General features: G+C 39.8%; 1 protein-coding gene across 3 annotated transcripts; it reads right to left on the reverse strand.

The window, feature by feature from the left end:
* Positions 1-385: 385 nt before the first annotated feature.
* On the reverse strand, positions 386-15536 carry LOC127004635 (uncharacterized). Of its 3 annotated transcripts, none has more exons than XM_050872680.1 (10): positions 15330-15536; positions 9967-10078; positions 7620-9723; positions 7213-7381; positions 6698-6848; positions 6233-6448; positions 5737-5841; positions 5245-5453; positions 4603-4773; positions 386-4407 (listed from the first exon to the last, which is right to left on the reverse strand). In XM_050872680.1, exons 3-10 carry the CDS (start codon positions 8698-8700, stop codon positions 4254-4256), a joined length of 2256 nt encoding a protein of 751 aa, XP_050728637.1. In that variant the 5' UTR covers positions 8701-9723; positions 9967-10078; positions 15330-15536; the 3' UTR covers positions 386-4253. The 3 variants fall into 3 exon arrangements, with proteins under 3 accessions (XP_050728637.1, XP_050728636.1, XP_050728639.1); XM_050872679.1 differs by lacking the exon at positions 15330-15536 and adding an exon at positions 11891-12093; XM_050872682.1 differs by lacking the exon at positions 15330-15536 and adding an exon at positions 11630-11774.
* Between the last annotated feature and the right edge of the window lie 368 nt (positions 15537-15904).

Consider the following 15904-nt stretch of genomic DNA (forward strand, 5'->3'; position numbering starts at 1 on the left):
CACCAAGAGCACATAGTACATACCATTAATACTCCTCAAATTTACATATTTTATATTAGCTAACATTCAAACTCCTTTGCTTATATTCCCAGGCACATTTCTACACCTTCACTATCATTTGCTGCCAGCCCTCATACCTCTTCATATGATCATACACCAACAGGTGTCAAACCATTGTCACACAAAATATCAATGTTAGCAAATTTGTTACCATATCTACCTAAATCAAGTGAATATTGATTATTCAGCAATATTTATTTATTGAAGATACAATTAAATAACACACCTTAGTTATTGCTGTAATATCAAGAATGTTTTCATAAAAATAAAAAATAAATAGCTGAGTATGCTCTTACTCAATACTCTAAGGAAAAGAAAAGATTGGTAGGTGACAAGGCATGGTATAATCACAGAAACATCTCATCTGGCCATCTAATCACAATCACATACACTGTCCAGTGACATTCATTCCACCACAAAGTTTCCAAGTCTCAGTTCATTTACAGAGATGGCATCAACCAATATATTACACACTGTGAAGACATAATTCCACTGTGCATTCAAATGGAAAACCAAACAATATACTAATTATAAACAAAATCATGTTGACATCACAGGTGATATGTCTAACATATCAAAATTACTACCTCCTCTCTTTCATAGCAGATTCTGTTGTATGTGGGCAACTGTCAGTACTCAACACAGCCATACCAAAAGTATTGACTGAAGAGTAGCAGTAGGCAATAATTTTTGAAAAGAAACTATCTGTAATTTCTATTTCTGAGCTAATGATGATTATAATAAGATTTAGGAGTATTACTGTTATAATGATTAAATATATACTTAGATAATGCATAGCTTCTCACTGTCTTAGCTATCAATGCTTCTTCATTTAATATGACACTGCCATCTGTCTCAGCACTTTTTGCTTTAACATTTTGCATGATTTCTCAAACATTTTTGGAATGATTATTCACAAAATGCTATAAGTAGGCAATAATTTTTGAAAAGAAACTATCTGTAATTTCTATTTCTGAGCTAATGATGATTATAATAAGATTTAGGAGTATTACTGTTATAATGATTAAATATATACTTAGATAATGCATAGCTTCTCACTGTCTTAGCTATCAATGCTTCTTCATTTAATATGACACTGCCATCTGTCTCAGCACTTTTTGCTTTAACATTTTGCATGATTTCTCAAACATTTTTGGAATGATTATTCACAAAATGCTATAAGTAGCACCATTAATGATACCTTCTAGTACTGGCACTGGTGATGATAGGGATAAGCAACATGGTCCAATGGATAACTACACAAGGCTAATAGACAGCAATCAAAGTTTATTAATGGTTCAACTCTGAAGGATTTCAAATTGGTAAAAATGCATGAAAAATGCCAATTATCAATATTACAATATGAGCTAATATTAGGATTTTAACTGGTAAAAAACTGAGGGGATATATTACATATCCTAGCTGTTAATAATCATGTCGGTATTCAATATCAAAAGGCTAGGGAGATGTACATGTATTATTTTCATGGCTACAATAACTTACAAATAACCTTGTTTTTTCAGTATTCATGACTTATGACATTTTTGGTGATATAATAATCATGTTTATTAGATAAACTACTGTTAGACTGATCTTAATCAAAAGAACTGGGAAGATTCTCTACTAATATATAAGCACACAAATTGGCAGTTTATTTCTATGTTGGAAAGTATATGTTAAAATTAATGAGGCAACAATTGAACTGAGAATTACATCAATACAGTTAAAGCTAGAAAGACTCAGAAGGCACAGGTGTTAAAACACAGCCATTAACAGTATCACTCCATCACTGGCAAAATGGGAACACTCAGTAATCAAGTTGTTGAACAAAGTATATATTTTTTTCCAGAAGAATGCTTTTTCTTTGGAAGGAAAGAAAAGGAGGCATTTATACTTATAAAAGGGCAAAAAATTTGCAGCACCTACTTCAGAATCAGTTCTTTGTCATTTAATAGGTTAAGGTTTAAAGATAATGATAATGTAAAAAAAAAAACAAAAACAAAAAAAACTTCAATCCATCTTTTCAAGTTCATACATACAAAATGTTCCAGAGAAAATAAATAACTGATTCATACCATAAATAAGAAAAAGGACTTTAGAAAATATTCCTTGTGACCTATTTTGTCTTTCATTAACACTTCACTGAGCACAAAAGTGTAGGCATACCAATTCACAATTCAAATAACACTTACCTAAACAAATGTACATAATGGCATCAGAAAACAAAAGAACACATTATTTATTATGACTTGCACTTATTTTTATTTATTGAACTATTTGTTCTGTCCTTTCATGGAGTTAACTTTACCCGTCATGCTCATCAACTTCCAATGCTATTGCTACATCCATCATGCTGTTCAAACCATGTCTTATCAGAGCCAATTCTTAGCTCAGTTTATTTCCAGACATACTCTGTGTTTGGTGAATAGGCACTACTGCAAAAGGTGTATCCAAACTGTTTTCATGTGCACCTGGTTGGGGAATCCAACCCAAACTCTTAATGGTATGGTAATCATTCTAGCCAATGCTACACCAGACTGCAAATACCTTTAGTCTTCTTGACAAAGTCTTGAAATAATGACTGTATTATGGAAGATTATATAGCAAAGCCCTGCTATACTACACCAACTATCCTATGGGTGGAGAACAAACCACAGATCCCTAAACCATGTTGGGCTGGAAAAAATAGAATGTGCTTTATTTGTAAGCAAGAATTGTGGTTGGTGTAATTTATTGTGCACCTTAAGTGCATATACTTTATAATGAAGACCTGGACTGTGATGTTCAAAAAGCTATTGTTGCTGGAAACAAATAAAAGTGCATAGCCTTTACCATCCTCCTCTGCTTCACTCTCAGCCGTGGTTACCTTTCACATGAGGGAATGCTCACATTAACATGAAAAAAAGGAGCAAAATTTATAACATTCCTAACTTATGGAGGGAATAATCTGCTGCATACTCTGCATGCAACAACTGTGATTCAGTATTCCACAACACCAGTGTTAAGGGTAATATGCCACAACTAACTTACTTTGCTTTGTTTACTACATAACAAACATATGGTAGATATCATTATCACTTCCTGGAGAAGGTGTAGTACAACTAAGTTTTGAGTAAGTGAAGTGAAGGTCAGTCAACCATGTATATTACTTTTCTTTTGCAATATAAGTCTTCTATTAACCTTCAATTATCTTGGAAAACTGCAGGAAATAGTGTAGGCATCAAAACAACGTTGCAAATAGTGATGAAGTAAGTGCGAGTGCAAACCCATGCAGCAGCAACGGTGGAGTAACTCAAGGCAATGAAATGTGCAAACACAAAGGGTCGAGATGAGATGAGCCCCCAAACAAGGTTAGTTATACTATATTCCCATGTATTTTAGAGACCCTAAACAGAGTTGACAGAGGCAAGCTCTTTTGATAAGAAAGAGCATGAACATTCCTTTTTGATTTTGACTTTGGGCTTCATCACCACCTGCGGTTGTTCAGGTTTGCACTATTTTCATACTTGTTTTGATACCTATGCTGCTTCATATAGTTCTCCAAGAGGTTTAAATGTTAATAGACATATATTATGACAAAACTAGTTTGCAAGGAAGAAAACGAGATATGGGGACGTTAAGACTACCAATCTTACTGTGATGGGTGGTGACTTTGGTCTTGATTGCGGGCCTGGAACAGATTACCCATAATACATGTATTTCATTGTATGCTGGAATGAACAAATGCCATGATGAACAACATTCTAGAATCAGTTCCTTTCATTCTAGCACATCCCACTGTATGTACTGCCAAAATCAGCTGTTCCTAATTTTAAGTTATGGACAATGTAGTGGGCTAAAATATAGATTTCATAGAAATAATTTATACATTCTGTTTTATTTCCTCTTATGTAATGAAAATTCTCAATGGGAGAATGTAAACCTTAATACAGCATCTCCCATTAGTAATGAAATATGAAGGTCAACTGTACTATTACTTTCACTGCAACTGTTGATGACAACAACAGTTCAACAGAAAACTCTTCTAAACAATGAGAATTAGTGAATCAACAACTTAAGAATACAGTCCACTTCCACAGAACAGAGCATTTACTCAGACCTTATCCACCTCAGAATATGACCAGAAAATACAACCTGACAAACAAAGGAACTTAGATTTGTTGTAATGTGTTGAGTGGGGTAGTGTTTCATACTCACTGAGACATTGATGTTACGTACGAGTAAAATCCAGGCTCAAGAATCTCTGCCTGGGCCAACACAACCCGAAGGTCTGCTTCATCCAGGTCAAACACAGAAGACAGTGCACGGCGCAAGGATCCATAACCAGACCTCCTGCGCTGGGCAGACCTGTTTGTAGCAGCAAATGTAGTTTTCATTTAAATATGTAACATACTATAAAATATATGTTGCACTTTCCACTTCATTTAAGTAGTGGCAATAGCACTAAAGCATTCAAGAGAACTATACTTTAGATTAACTTTTAAGAGAATTTTGATATTCAAGAAATTTGAAGATGAGCAAGAAGAAAATGAAAGTACCAACCATTCATGCTGGGTCCAAGTAATGATGGATAAGGCAGTGTAGCGCAGTGACCGAAGAAATGCACGAATGAAGTCTTGCCGTACCTCATTGTGGCAGGAGCTCAAACGGTCATAGTCGTGCAAAAAACGCTTGACCAATGGGGCTGCTATGCGCGTGGGCTCCAGAAGGCTCCTGCGTGGAATTAAGCAAACAATACCTGACCTGCCTTGGGACTTTTATTGGATAAAAATAGCATATTAAACTGGTCTAGCTATATGATATTTCACATTACAATCAGTTTTTTCAGGGAAGCGTTCCAAGAATAAACTGAGTAAGACCAGTATTTATCTATGTGCCTATACCTAAGGCTCCTCTTAACTATTTTTTCCATGCTTGAGGTAGCTCAGAAATCACAATGGCTCTATGTCCACCACAGACTCAGGGCCAATGCGACAGATGAGCACTGAGGCTACATGCAGCTATAATATATTCCTCCAACTTTACCTTATAGTTACCAACCATGGTGTTTCACAGGCGGGTTTTCCATACAGTGTTCTTGCTTGTTCTCTTTCTTTTTTTCATTCACAATTTACTCTATAGTTTACTGATTTGATGACTTGTGAATTGGTAGCATGAGCATCTTCGAACAAAACAAGTACTCACTCTGAGGGCACAGACACATCCGAGAGGCCATGCCAGAGGGAGACCAGTTCCTGACGCAGAGCTGTGGAGTTGCGACGAGCATGAACATCAGGTGGACCAGTCTGCTTCACTGTGCCTCGGTTTACATCGACGACTGTCAGAGGGCGGGAGGACTGGATCAACTTCTGAGCGGAGAGGTTTACCTCCCCACTTGAGCTCCGGACTATTCCCTTGGGTTGACAGGTGAAACGACCACATTAGATTATGTAATGAAATTTTCCATCTTCAGATCTAGATGAATCCATAAAGAACAGGAAACAAAAATGTATGCATTACTGTTTGTAGACAAGGATGAGGAGCAAACCAGCAATCAGGTGGATACAGCACCCTATCAAATATCAGTCAGAGTTGCTTATCCTTGGCTTGACTGACTATGAAAATAAATGTAAGTAAAAAAAGCCACCTTTTAATAATGTTAGTGACAAAAAAATTTCAAGTAGATTCCTGACATACCTGTATGAAGAGACCTGGATGGAAGGGCCACTGCGTGTATGACAGGCACAGCCGGGAGGCAGGAAGGGTGCTGGGGTCTGAGAACTGTGCCAGCCACATGATAACCTGTAAAATACAAAACTTTAAAAACTTTAAACAAATTTTACCAATTTCTTTGAGTAAGGAATCATAAGAAACCAACAGGATTATTATGCTCTTACTTGAAGATAATTTAAGATCATTTATTTCTAATGTAGCTTTGAGATTTTATCATTCACAATCATAAATGTTTGTCTTTTGCCATCCTCCTCCTTTCCATGGAAAAAGCCAAAAGCAGAAAAACAAGAAAATACATATAAAGGAGGAAAGCTAACCCAGGGAAGTGTGACCTAAACATTTACACACACTCTGTTTTCATATCAATGCTGTTGTGAATATTTCAAATGGCATCAACGAAACTATCCTCACTAAGTGGACTCTTTACACTATGTAGCAAATAAGTCCTCATAACACTGACCTTGTTAGCAGCATTAGGAGAGTCTGCCACTACCACTGTGCTGCCCATGGTCTGAAGATGAGATGTGAGAAGCACCTCAGCGAACCTTCGATCATCTGGGGGTTGCCCGGCTGGGGTCAGCGGGTACTGGTCAAGAGAGGCGCTGCGCAGGGCCACCAGCACCTCACATAGTTCCACCAACTTGTCCTTCACCAGTCTCCCTCCATTAACGCCATGCTAGAAAAGTCATTCCTGAAGATTAAGCCTTTTTATTTGATAAACAAGGTGCATATCTGATGAAACTAAACTACAAGCATCTATGTGTGTTTCTACAATGTCAGTATTATACAACAAAGCATTACAAGGTTCTAGGTTACTTTGTCACAAAGAACACACAAAAATCACAAACAAATGTCTTCTTTAAGTTATATTAATGTTTCACTGCAACGAAACAGACAACACTGAATATTGCTGCCCACATCAGACCTTGGTTAGTAGTAATCTTGTAGTGGTTGCAATGGTGACCAGCCAACTGGTGACCATTTGACTGAGGGGAAGGAAATTTTTGTATTCCTCAAGTGGCACAACCATGGAGAGGCAGTATGGCACGGCACCTTCCTCCTCATCCACAGTGAACCTGACAAAAATTCATATCTTAGTTTAACGGGTCTTCACTTCAGCATGTTAGTCCAATTGAATGACACAAAGAGAATAGGCCAAGCAGACTTTGGGTAAAGGGGAGATATCTTCCTATCAGACATAATGTAGTGAATATTTTTTGAACCTTTGTTAGTAAATGTTGCAGCTCTAAGGGAAAAAGTTGTTTGGAGAATTGTAATGGACAGGTCTTGACTGTGTTTGTGGTATATGAGTCAACAAGGGGTGGGACAGGGAGAAGTTTATGTTGATTGATGAATATGAGAAGTATACTTTTTGCAGCGCAGACTATCTACGAAGCAAATATAGTGAAAGGAACCATTCAAGTTGAAGTTGAGTATCACCTAGCAGCCACAACGATGATGCCTTGGTGTGGCACAACGTGGAGAGATGAAGTGACCTTCTTGGAGGCTGGCCCCACCTGGCCCACACCAACACTGTGCACGGTCACATACCACACGACAGTGCCCACCCGTAAGCGGCTTCGCCCATACACCCACGTGCTGCCAAACTCTGTAGAAATATCAGGCAAAGGACATAACTCATCCAAGAATACTTATTTTTTCTGGGAATAAAAACATACCAAGAAATTATATTGTACAAACATCTTTGTCTTGCTAAAACAATAAAAAACGAATCTTTGTATAGTTAACTACATTCTAATTCATTAAAGCATTACTCAGAGTGAACCACGGTTTGCAGTTCTAATCATAATTATTCAGTTAAAATTGATATTGAAAACACTTATTACCTTGTTCATCTGACTCCCCTTCACTGTCATAAGTATTCTTTACGGAGTTAGTGTGCAGGCTTGAGAGATCCTCCTCAGGCTCTTGAAGCATCCCTTCATCCATGGAGCTCTCAGATCTTGAAGATAAATCCTTCATCTTTGAGTTATTTGGTTTGTCCTTGAGAGCAGTAAGGGACTGCATCAAAATATCATTCCCAAAATCTTCACAGAAGGCTTCAACACTGCTAGGCGGCCTTGAATCATCATTTGGTCTTGGAGATGATATCCTTCTGGTGCTGCTAAGAAGATTTCCAATATGTTTCCCTGAAAACTTTCTTTCATGTTCAGTGGAAGAATATACTTCAGAGTCATTGGAAGTACTGCTGTATCTTCTGGCATCAGCTCTACTTCCACTCTGCCTCCCTGGCCAGCTCCCCTCCACTGATGGGGGGGTGTTGCGGTGAATTTCCATGCCTAGCAATGTCTGAAGACTTGCTCGCCTCACATTCATAAGGTCTTCACCTACTTCAACTTCTTTTTCAAGCAAGTCATCAAAGGTTTTTTGAGTAGGGAATGATTTCCTTTTCCATACATTAACAGTTTGTGGGCCAACTATATTATCCCAAACAGATAAAACAAAGCAAAATACTATGTTGTTCTCAAATGGAAGGCAGGAAAGGCATGGATACACTTGACGCAACATAGGCTTTTGTGAAGCCCCCCTGCCAGTGGTATTGGCTTGGTTGTTGGGGTCCAAAAGAGGCTCCTCATTCAACTCATTTCTCATATCTTCACAACTCTTTTCTATCGAGTCGTTCAAGCTCTCCCTTGATACACGCATCTGGCTCAGCTTGGTGGCCATGTTAGCACTCATTTTTACATTACTTGTGGCCTCAGATGGCATAACAATTGGAGAACGGTCTCCAGCTTCTTCGGGCAGTGCTGAATTGGTGCAAGATATGTAATCTCCATCCTCAGGTGATGATAATGACTCTGCTTTCTGGTGACTCATTTTCTCTGTCGTATTACTGGCAGGTAGGCCACCACTGTTCCCAACAGCAGAGTTATCCATGGTGTCAATGTTAACAACTGGTTTCATCATATAACAAGAACGTATTTATAAGTCTGTGCAGAGTATTTTCTGCTTCACTTTTCATAACTCAGTAAATGTCCATCCAAATTAAAGGTTGTCACAAAATTACTTTCATTACAATGTTGGCTAAATTATGAAATGTATTTGATTTAGTTTCACTTAAATCTTAACAATATTTCTAGCACTGAAAATATACTATATCCATCTGTTTCTTAACTCTGCAACAAATCCGCCACCAGTTCCTTTGATATCCACTTCATTGAGGAAGGTGCAGAAGGCAGTGATCTCCCAGACCAGTGCCCAGTGAGCTAGCAGGTCAAGAGCTGTGATGAGCCATGCATCAGGGGGTAGAAGGTGAGGGGCAGTGATGTACACAACCCATACATGCCCTGCTACCACTGCTAGGGCAACAAGCACTCCTGCCATCGACACCACCATACTAAGCTGAGCAGTTTCTCTAGAGGGTAAACTGAGGACCTCAGCTCATGCCACTTATCTGTCTCATTTGTCTTACTCTAGAAGTTGAAGTTTCTTGAGTCAGCATTCATGAGAAGCCTCTGCCAATGAGTCCCCTGGCTGGGTGTGGAAGCAGGTTGTGGTAGAGGTGTGCTGCAGAGATGATGAAGAGCAGCATGAAGGAGTATTGCAAAGTCATGAGCACAGTGGTGGTGAGCAGATCATCAGGTAGCAGAGCAGTCACCTCCACAGAGAAAATCCACCAAAGGAGGCAAATTGCTAACCATGCATACCACCCAAGCCCAACCATATCATTTAGTCACCAACATGCATGAACAGTTTCTACATACTAACTTCACAGGCACAGTCATTCCCACTATGAAAACCAAGTGGTGTTCTACATCAAAGTTCCTATAATCTTTGGTAACACTTTGTACAAAGCAATGCTCTTCTTTGACTTGTTCACAGATATGCAACTTGATCACTTGAATACCCTTTCATGTCTTATGGCTTATTTCTATCGTAAAAACTTGAACTTCTGAATGACTTTTGGTAACCAACTCCAAGACTTCTTTCCTGAGAGTGAAAGAGAGAAAAAAACATTAATATAAGTCAACTCTTTACTAGAATATAAAAAAAAAACATGAATATTAAAGTGAAATTAATAAAAAAAGGCTACTTAAATTGATTCTCCCTCATTACTCTGGAAAACAAATGATATGCTGGTTGCATTAATTTTTCAATTGAACTTTGACTTTGGCCTATAATTGGTAATGCTTCACCCTAAGTTTGAAAAGGTGACAAAAATATGTACCATACCTTCTACATGAAGTAGGAAAATGGAGATGAGGCAGACATCAGCGGATAGGATGAATGTTGAGTTGATGGGTTAGGAAGGTGGAGCAGCTACCAGGCATACACACAGGAACATCTGAAATATGAATAATGAATGGTTAGCCTTGGCTCTCAAGTCTGAAGGTGGGATGAAAAGAAGCAATGAATGAGGCCACAGAAAATGTTTGAAGCAGAACACTACCAATAAGTAATCTATGATTTGAAAGAAGGCAGAAACTTAATACTTTTAGAAAATATTTTGCAACCAGGGGATTGTTCCATTACTATCAGCATTCTCTTGTGGTGCTGCAGTACACAGCCACATGGACCTGCATATAATAATGAGCAAAGATATAATCACATTTAAACCAAAAGAATTGGGAAAAAACTTCAAATATCACATAAAAAGGGCATTCTAACAATTAGTACCAGTAGGTAAAGAGGCTTCTCTTGACCAGTACAAAAGGGAGAATGAGCCACTGGGTGGGTTGTGCGCTGACTGCATTGCCTGGGATTCAATCCAGGCTTGCAGATTTGGCAGGTCAATATCTTGTCACCTAATCTGTTTGTAATGCTAGTGCAAGGAATTTACACTCAAGTTTTAGAACCCTAACTAATTACCTCCCAATGGGTTGGAGAGGGGGACTTCAATCGCCCCAATAGGAAAACAAACAGTCACAAAAACTCAAAAACAACTGGCCGCAGAAAGTCTAAGTGAAGGAATATTTTACAGAAAAAATGAGAAAATTTTGATAGAAATGGTTAAAGAGGAAGATGAATAGTGCAATAAGATCTATCAAAAAAGTGTCAACCATCCTACTGAACTACGGATAAACACCTTGGATAATAATCTATATACACTTGAATCACTTATCACCAATAATTGATTCCTAGAGTCATCAACAGAAGCTGAACTCAATGACCACTTATGACCTGCTCTCCTAACAGCAGGGAGTAGCATTGTTATCGTGGCGGCTCATGAGTAAACACTACCATGTACGAGGCTTCACCACTTTACGACATGGTCATTTTTTTGGTTTGAACTTCCGTAAGGTATCACATACACTAGACGTCACAAGAAAAGATGGTAAATAAATATGGAAGAGGTGAGAATATTTGAATTGTATGAATGACAAACAAAATAATACCCAAAAGCAAACACTGGCTGAGAATGATCGTAAAAACTGACAAGTAAAACATTGCCAAGAAACAACCAAACAAAAATGCTATGAGTAAATCAACCAAACATGACACAAGAAAAGATGGTAAATAAATATGGAAGAGGTGAGAATATTTGAATTGTATAAGTGACCTTAAACAAAATAATCCCCAAAAGCAAACACTGGCTGAGGATGATCGTAAAAACTGTGACAAGTAAAAACATTGGCAAGAAACAATCAAACAAACAAAAATGATAAGTAAATCAACCAAACATGTGAATAGAACGCACACACTCAAGCTAATGGAGTATACAAAAGCAATGATAAAAAATGACAACCATAAAATTAAATCAGGTGATGCAAAAGTGAGACAGACAGATGGGTCAAGGCCACCACCAGACCTATTACAACACTCACGATTCACCTCTCACTCACTGCACACACTCATACCTCTACAGCCTCCTTTCAAACACTCCAAACACACTTACCAAGAGAGGAGAATCACATACTCTTAAGCTTAACCCTGACGTACAGTGAAGTTAAAGTGTGTGCGCGTGTGTATGTTAAACCCCCTTCACTCAGCACTGCAGCAAGATAACTAACAGCAAGAGAATGTAGCCCCTTCAACTGGGTCACACACACTGCAAGACACAGCCAACGCCACTGCCACAAAATTGCCACAAATGAGACATGACGTGAGGTATGGAAGGGACTGGGGACAATGCATACCAGCTCCCGCAGCCCATTACCTTAGTTTTGAAGGGAGGAGAGAGGTATGAGGGACGTACGGAGCCACCTTTCCACTCCTGAGTTCGTGTGAGGGGAAATTGCACGCCTCAAACTCAAGGTCAGGCCGAGTGAACGTTCCCAGCGAGGCGGCATCTCGAGTGAAGGGTCACACGCACCACAACACACCACCAGCGGCTCCCATGTTGTGTGTTGACTGGTACTGCGCGGCCCCTCCCTCCCCCGCCCCTCCTCACACATTTTTTGGTATTAAATCCACCCATCTTAGTAGCCAGTAGCCCTAGAGAAACGTTTTTGTACCCTAAAAACATGTAAAATATCAATGATGCTAGTAATTTTTTTTCCTATGGGCGAGAAAAAGTCTAATCTAGCTTTACGCGTTGGCCCCTCCCTCCTCACACATTTTTTAGTATCAAATCCACCCATCTTAGTAGCCAGTAGCCCTAGAGAAACGTTATTGTGCCCTAAATACATGCAGAATATCAATGATGCTAGTAATTTTTTTCCAATGGACCAGATAAAGTCTAATCTATCTTTACGTGGCGGCCCCTCCCTCCCCTGCCCCTCCTCACACATTTTTTAGTAGCCAGTGGCCCTAGATAAACGTTATTGTGCCCTAAATACATGCAGAATATCAATGATGCAAGTATTTTTTTTTCTATGGATGAGAAAAGTCTAACCTATCTTTTTTTTATATACGCCTGCAGTAGTACGTATATAGGTCATCACACAATTTTACATTTTAACCTATCCATCTTATATAGTAGCCAATAGCCGGAACTAAACTTTACTGTACACTAAATAAACGGGGAATATCAGCAATGCGCGAAACAGGGTCTTCAAATTTGTTCCTAACTGACTATCATGAAAAGAAACGTCAGGTATGATTTTTATCTTTATTTTTTTACGGCCGGCAAACATATCGAAAATTGATAAAGATAAGATATTGTGCTTTTGGGAAGTATTCTATCTATATATATGAGCTGACCATTTGACATCCAAGATAGCACAATGAAGCATAGGCCTACACAAACTGATTTCAAATGTGGTCCCCTTGCTGGCGTTTATTTTTTATTTTTTAATATATATTAGAAAATAAGATCCTCAACCTAAATATGAAAAAAAAGTGATGCATAAATTAAAATATATTAGGTAGCTTTTTCTTTTCCCCCTCCCCCTCACCACACGTATCGCCAATCCCCATCATCTGAGTCCATAGATGGCTATTAACTCTACACACCATTGCCCTAAAAAATAATCTCCACGACAACCACATTACCGGTCCGTGCTCTCGTTACCTCGATACGCCTATGGCAGTGAAGGGGCGAGGTGGTGCTGGAATGGCTGGTATCACACACACACACACGACCTATCTTGTTTTTCCTTTTTGACAGAATGACTGACTGATTTATTGGTGCAAGGAAATACAGCATAAATGGCGCCACTATAAAAATTGCCTGCTCCATGACGGGCTTGGGCCAACCACCAGGCCCCTGAAGAAAGCCTACCGGCGCTATAGGCGAAGACGTAAAAAAATAAAGATTAAACTGTCCACCAGAATTCTAAAGTCCATTCAAACACCATCATTGTGTGAAGAAAGTAGTATTACCTTTTTTGTTGTCACGATTGGCAAACAAAGCTCTCTCTCTCTCTCTCTCTCTCTCTCTCTCTCTCTCTCTCTCTCTCTCTCTCTCTCTCTCTCTCTCTCTCTCTCTCTCTCTCTCTCTCTGTGTGTGTGTGTGTGTGTGTGTGTGTGTGTGTGTGTGTGTGTGTGTGTGTGTGTGTGTGTGTGTGTGTGTGTGTGTGTGTGTTATGCAATGGGGTGGGGTTTATCGAGTAGGTTAAATGTCGGCTTGGTGGGAGCGAGGGAGTGAGTGGACTGCAATGATCACTCGAGACATTCACTGGCTGGTATGGAGTGTAGGAACATTCACACGCCGTTGATTTGATTACAGTTACGTTATTAGTTAAAACGTGCGCCCTACCAGAACACTACAGTCTTGTTTTAACGGTATGAACGAAACAGCTGGACCAGAAAATATAAATGTCATGTGTTTAAACTTCGTGAGAGAGAGAGAGAGAGAGAGAGAGAGAGAGAGAGAGAGAGAGAGAGAGAGAGAGAGAGAGAGAGAGAGAGAGGGGACAGTACATAAAGACCTTTCCTTGGTTAATATTATGTAAAACCGTTAAAAGTAAAGTATAGCACATAGCTTCCGGCAACTCACACAGTGCCGCGTCATTCCTCCTGAAAGTGTTCACGCTGAGCACACTCGAAGCGTGACGCGCACTGTCTGTACCGTAGCTTCCCCACTACCTGCCCCCTCACCTCCCCGCTAGTGTTATAACCTGCGTAGACGCTGTGTCAGCGAGTAAGGAGGAAAGTTTGCGTTCCGTGCTTAGAAGGAGCTGACCGGGCGGGAACTGTTACCTACTCAGTGTGCATTATGATATGAAAACAAATGAATAAACACGGAAACTCATCAGTAACATTTTGAAGCATCTGGATATCTCGTTTGGCGTGGATGCGAGAGGCGCTTAAGTAATCAGAGTAATTGAGCGAGAACTGAACCCCTAGCGGAACAGACCATATTTGCGTCACCACACCGCTCACCAACACGATCTCCCCTGTAGGCACTGCGGTCGATATATGGTTGTCCAACACCTTACAGCTTAGGCAATATAAGACATGCTTCCGCGTTTTCTATCCCACATGGAGCTCCCAGTCTACATATAAAGTAAAAATCTAATTGGATGTGTCGACTTACACTGATTGGGTTTTGAGAAGCACTGTATGAAGGTATGCAGGATGTTATGAAGGTGACGGGGGCTTGTAAATACTTTCCCCAGACTCCGCGGAACCAAAAAAATGAGGAACATGGAGATATCATTGCGCGGTTCATGCAACACCCACAGCCCCGTAACATTACAGCCTTTAACAAATTTTCTCCGGTGCAACGAGCGACATTTTCATTCAAAATTATTGTGTTCTTTAGCTCTTTGAATCCGAATGACTCAGAATCTCGACTCACCACAAGGCACAGAAATTGACGTTTGTAACAGATTTGTCAGACAGACGATGTAGTACATAATGACGTAATGAAAATTCCAATAAAACAGTTATCTATTATGTTTTTTTGGCTCAATCCGAATGACTCAGACTCGACTCACCCCAAGGCACACAGACTGACAATAGTAACAATTTTGCCAGTCAGAACATCGATGTACATATTTACCCGAGACCGTAAGCGATATTTCCATCAAAACTAGTGTCACTCATGTTCTTTAGCTCACTGAACCCAAATGACAGACATTAGTAACATTTTTGCCAGTCAGAACATCGATGTACAAATTTACGTGAGACAGTAAGCGACATTTCCATCAAAACTAGCGTCACTCATGTTCTTTAGCTCACTGAATCCGAATGACAGAATCTCGACTCACCACTGGGCACATAGACCGACGGTAGCAACAAGTTCGTCAGTCAGAACAACGATGTATACATGTTTACGTTCTGCACGCCTGTTCCTTCCTATGGCGTATGAATAATTCCCGAGGCAGCTTTAAAGGGGCCACGCACACACTAATACACACTCCTCACTAAAAAGGAGACACTATCGGCTCCCCACCTGCCCGCCGCGGCGTCACACAACGAACTGCGTGAACACAACACCGCACACACATCACACACGCCACTGAAGCTGAGATTGAAGCAGCGCGTTACGCACCCAAACTTGGAAGAAAGGAGAAAGTCGTGTTTTCCGTATATTCTCGTACTGCCGGATAACTGCAGTGAGGTTGGGACTAGGATGAGAACTCCCTGTCGAGATGCTGCTCATGTTTGGAGCAAGCATCTTCCTGCAACGGAATCACTACATGTATTAGAGAAAGTTGTTCGATAGCACTGTAGCTTCACTGTGGCGAGATGGTTTCAACACACACACACACACACACACCGTCTTGAATTACGTGCTGCAGAGAATGAAGAAAATCATTAACGGCATCAAACACACACACAC

Source organism: Eriocheir sinensis, chromosome 28 (genome assembly GCF_024679095.1).
Source record: "Eriocheir sinensis breed Jianghai 21 chromosome 28, ASM2467909v1, whole genome shotgun sequence".
Taxonomy (NCBI): Eukaryota; Metazoa; Arthropoda; class Malacostraca; order Decapoda; family Varunidae; genus Eriocheir; species Eriocheir sinensis.

Bases quoted from the DNA above. Each gene is read 5' to 3' on its own strand.
- LOC127004635 (XM_050872680.1), bottom strand. From the start codon at position 8,700: ATGATGAAACCAGTTGTTAACATTGACACCATGGATAACTCTGCTGTT. The intron at 5,454-5,736 runs GTATGTCAGGAA...TGTCAACCCAAG, and splicing joins ATCCAGGTCTCTTCATACAG to GGAATAGTCCGGAGCTCAAG. The intron at 4,774-5,244 runs GTGAGTACTTGT...AATTCCACGCAG, and splicing joins GATGTGTCTGTGCCCTCAGA to GAGCCTTCTGGAGCCCACGC.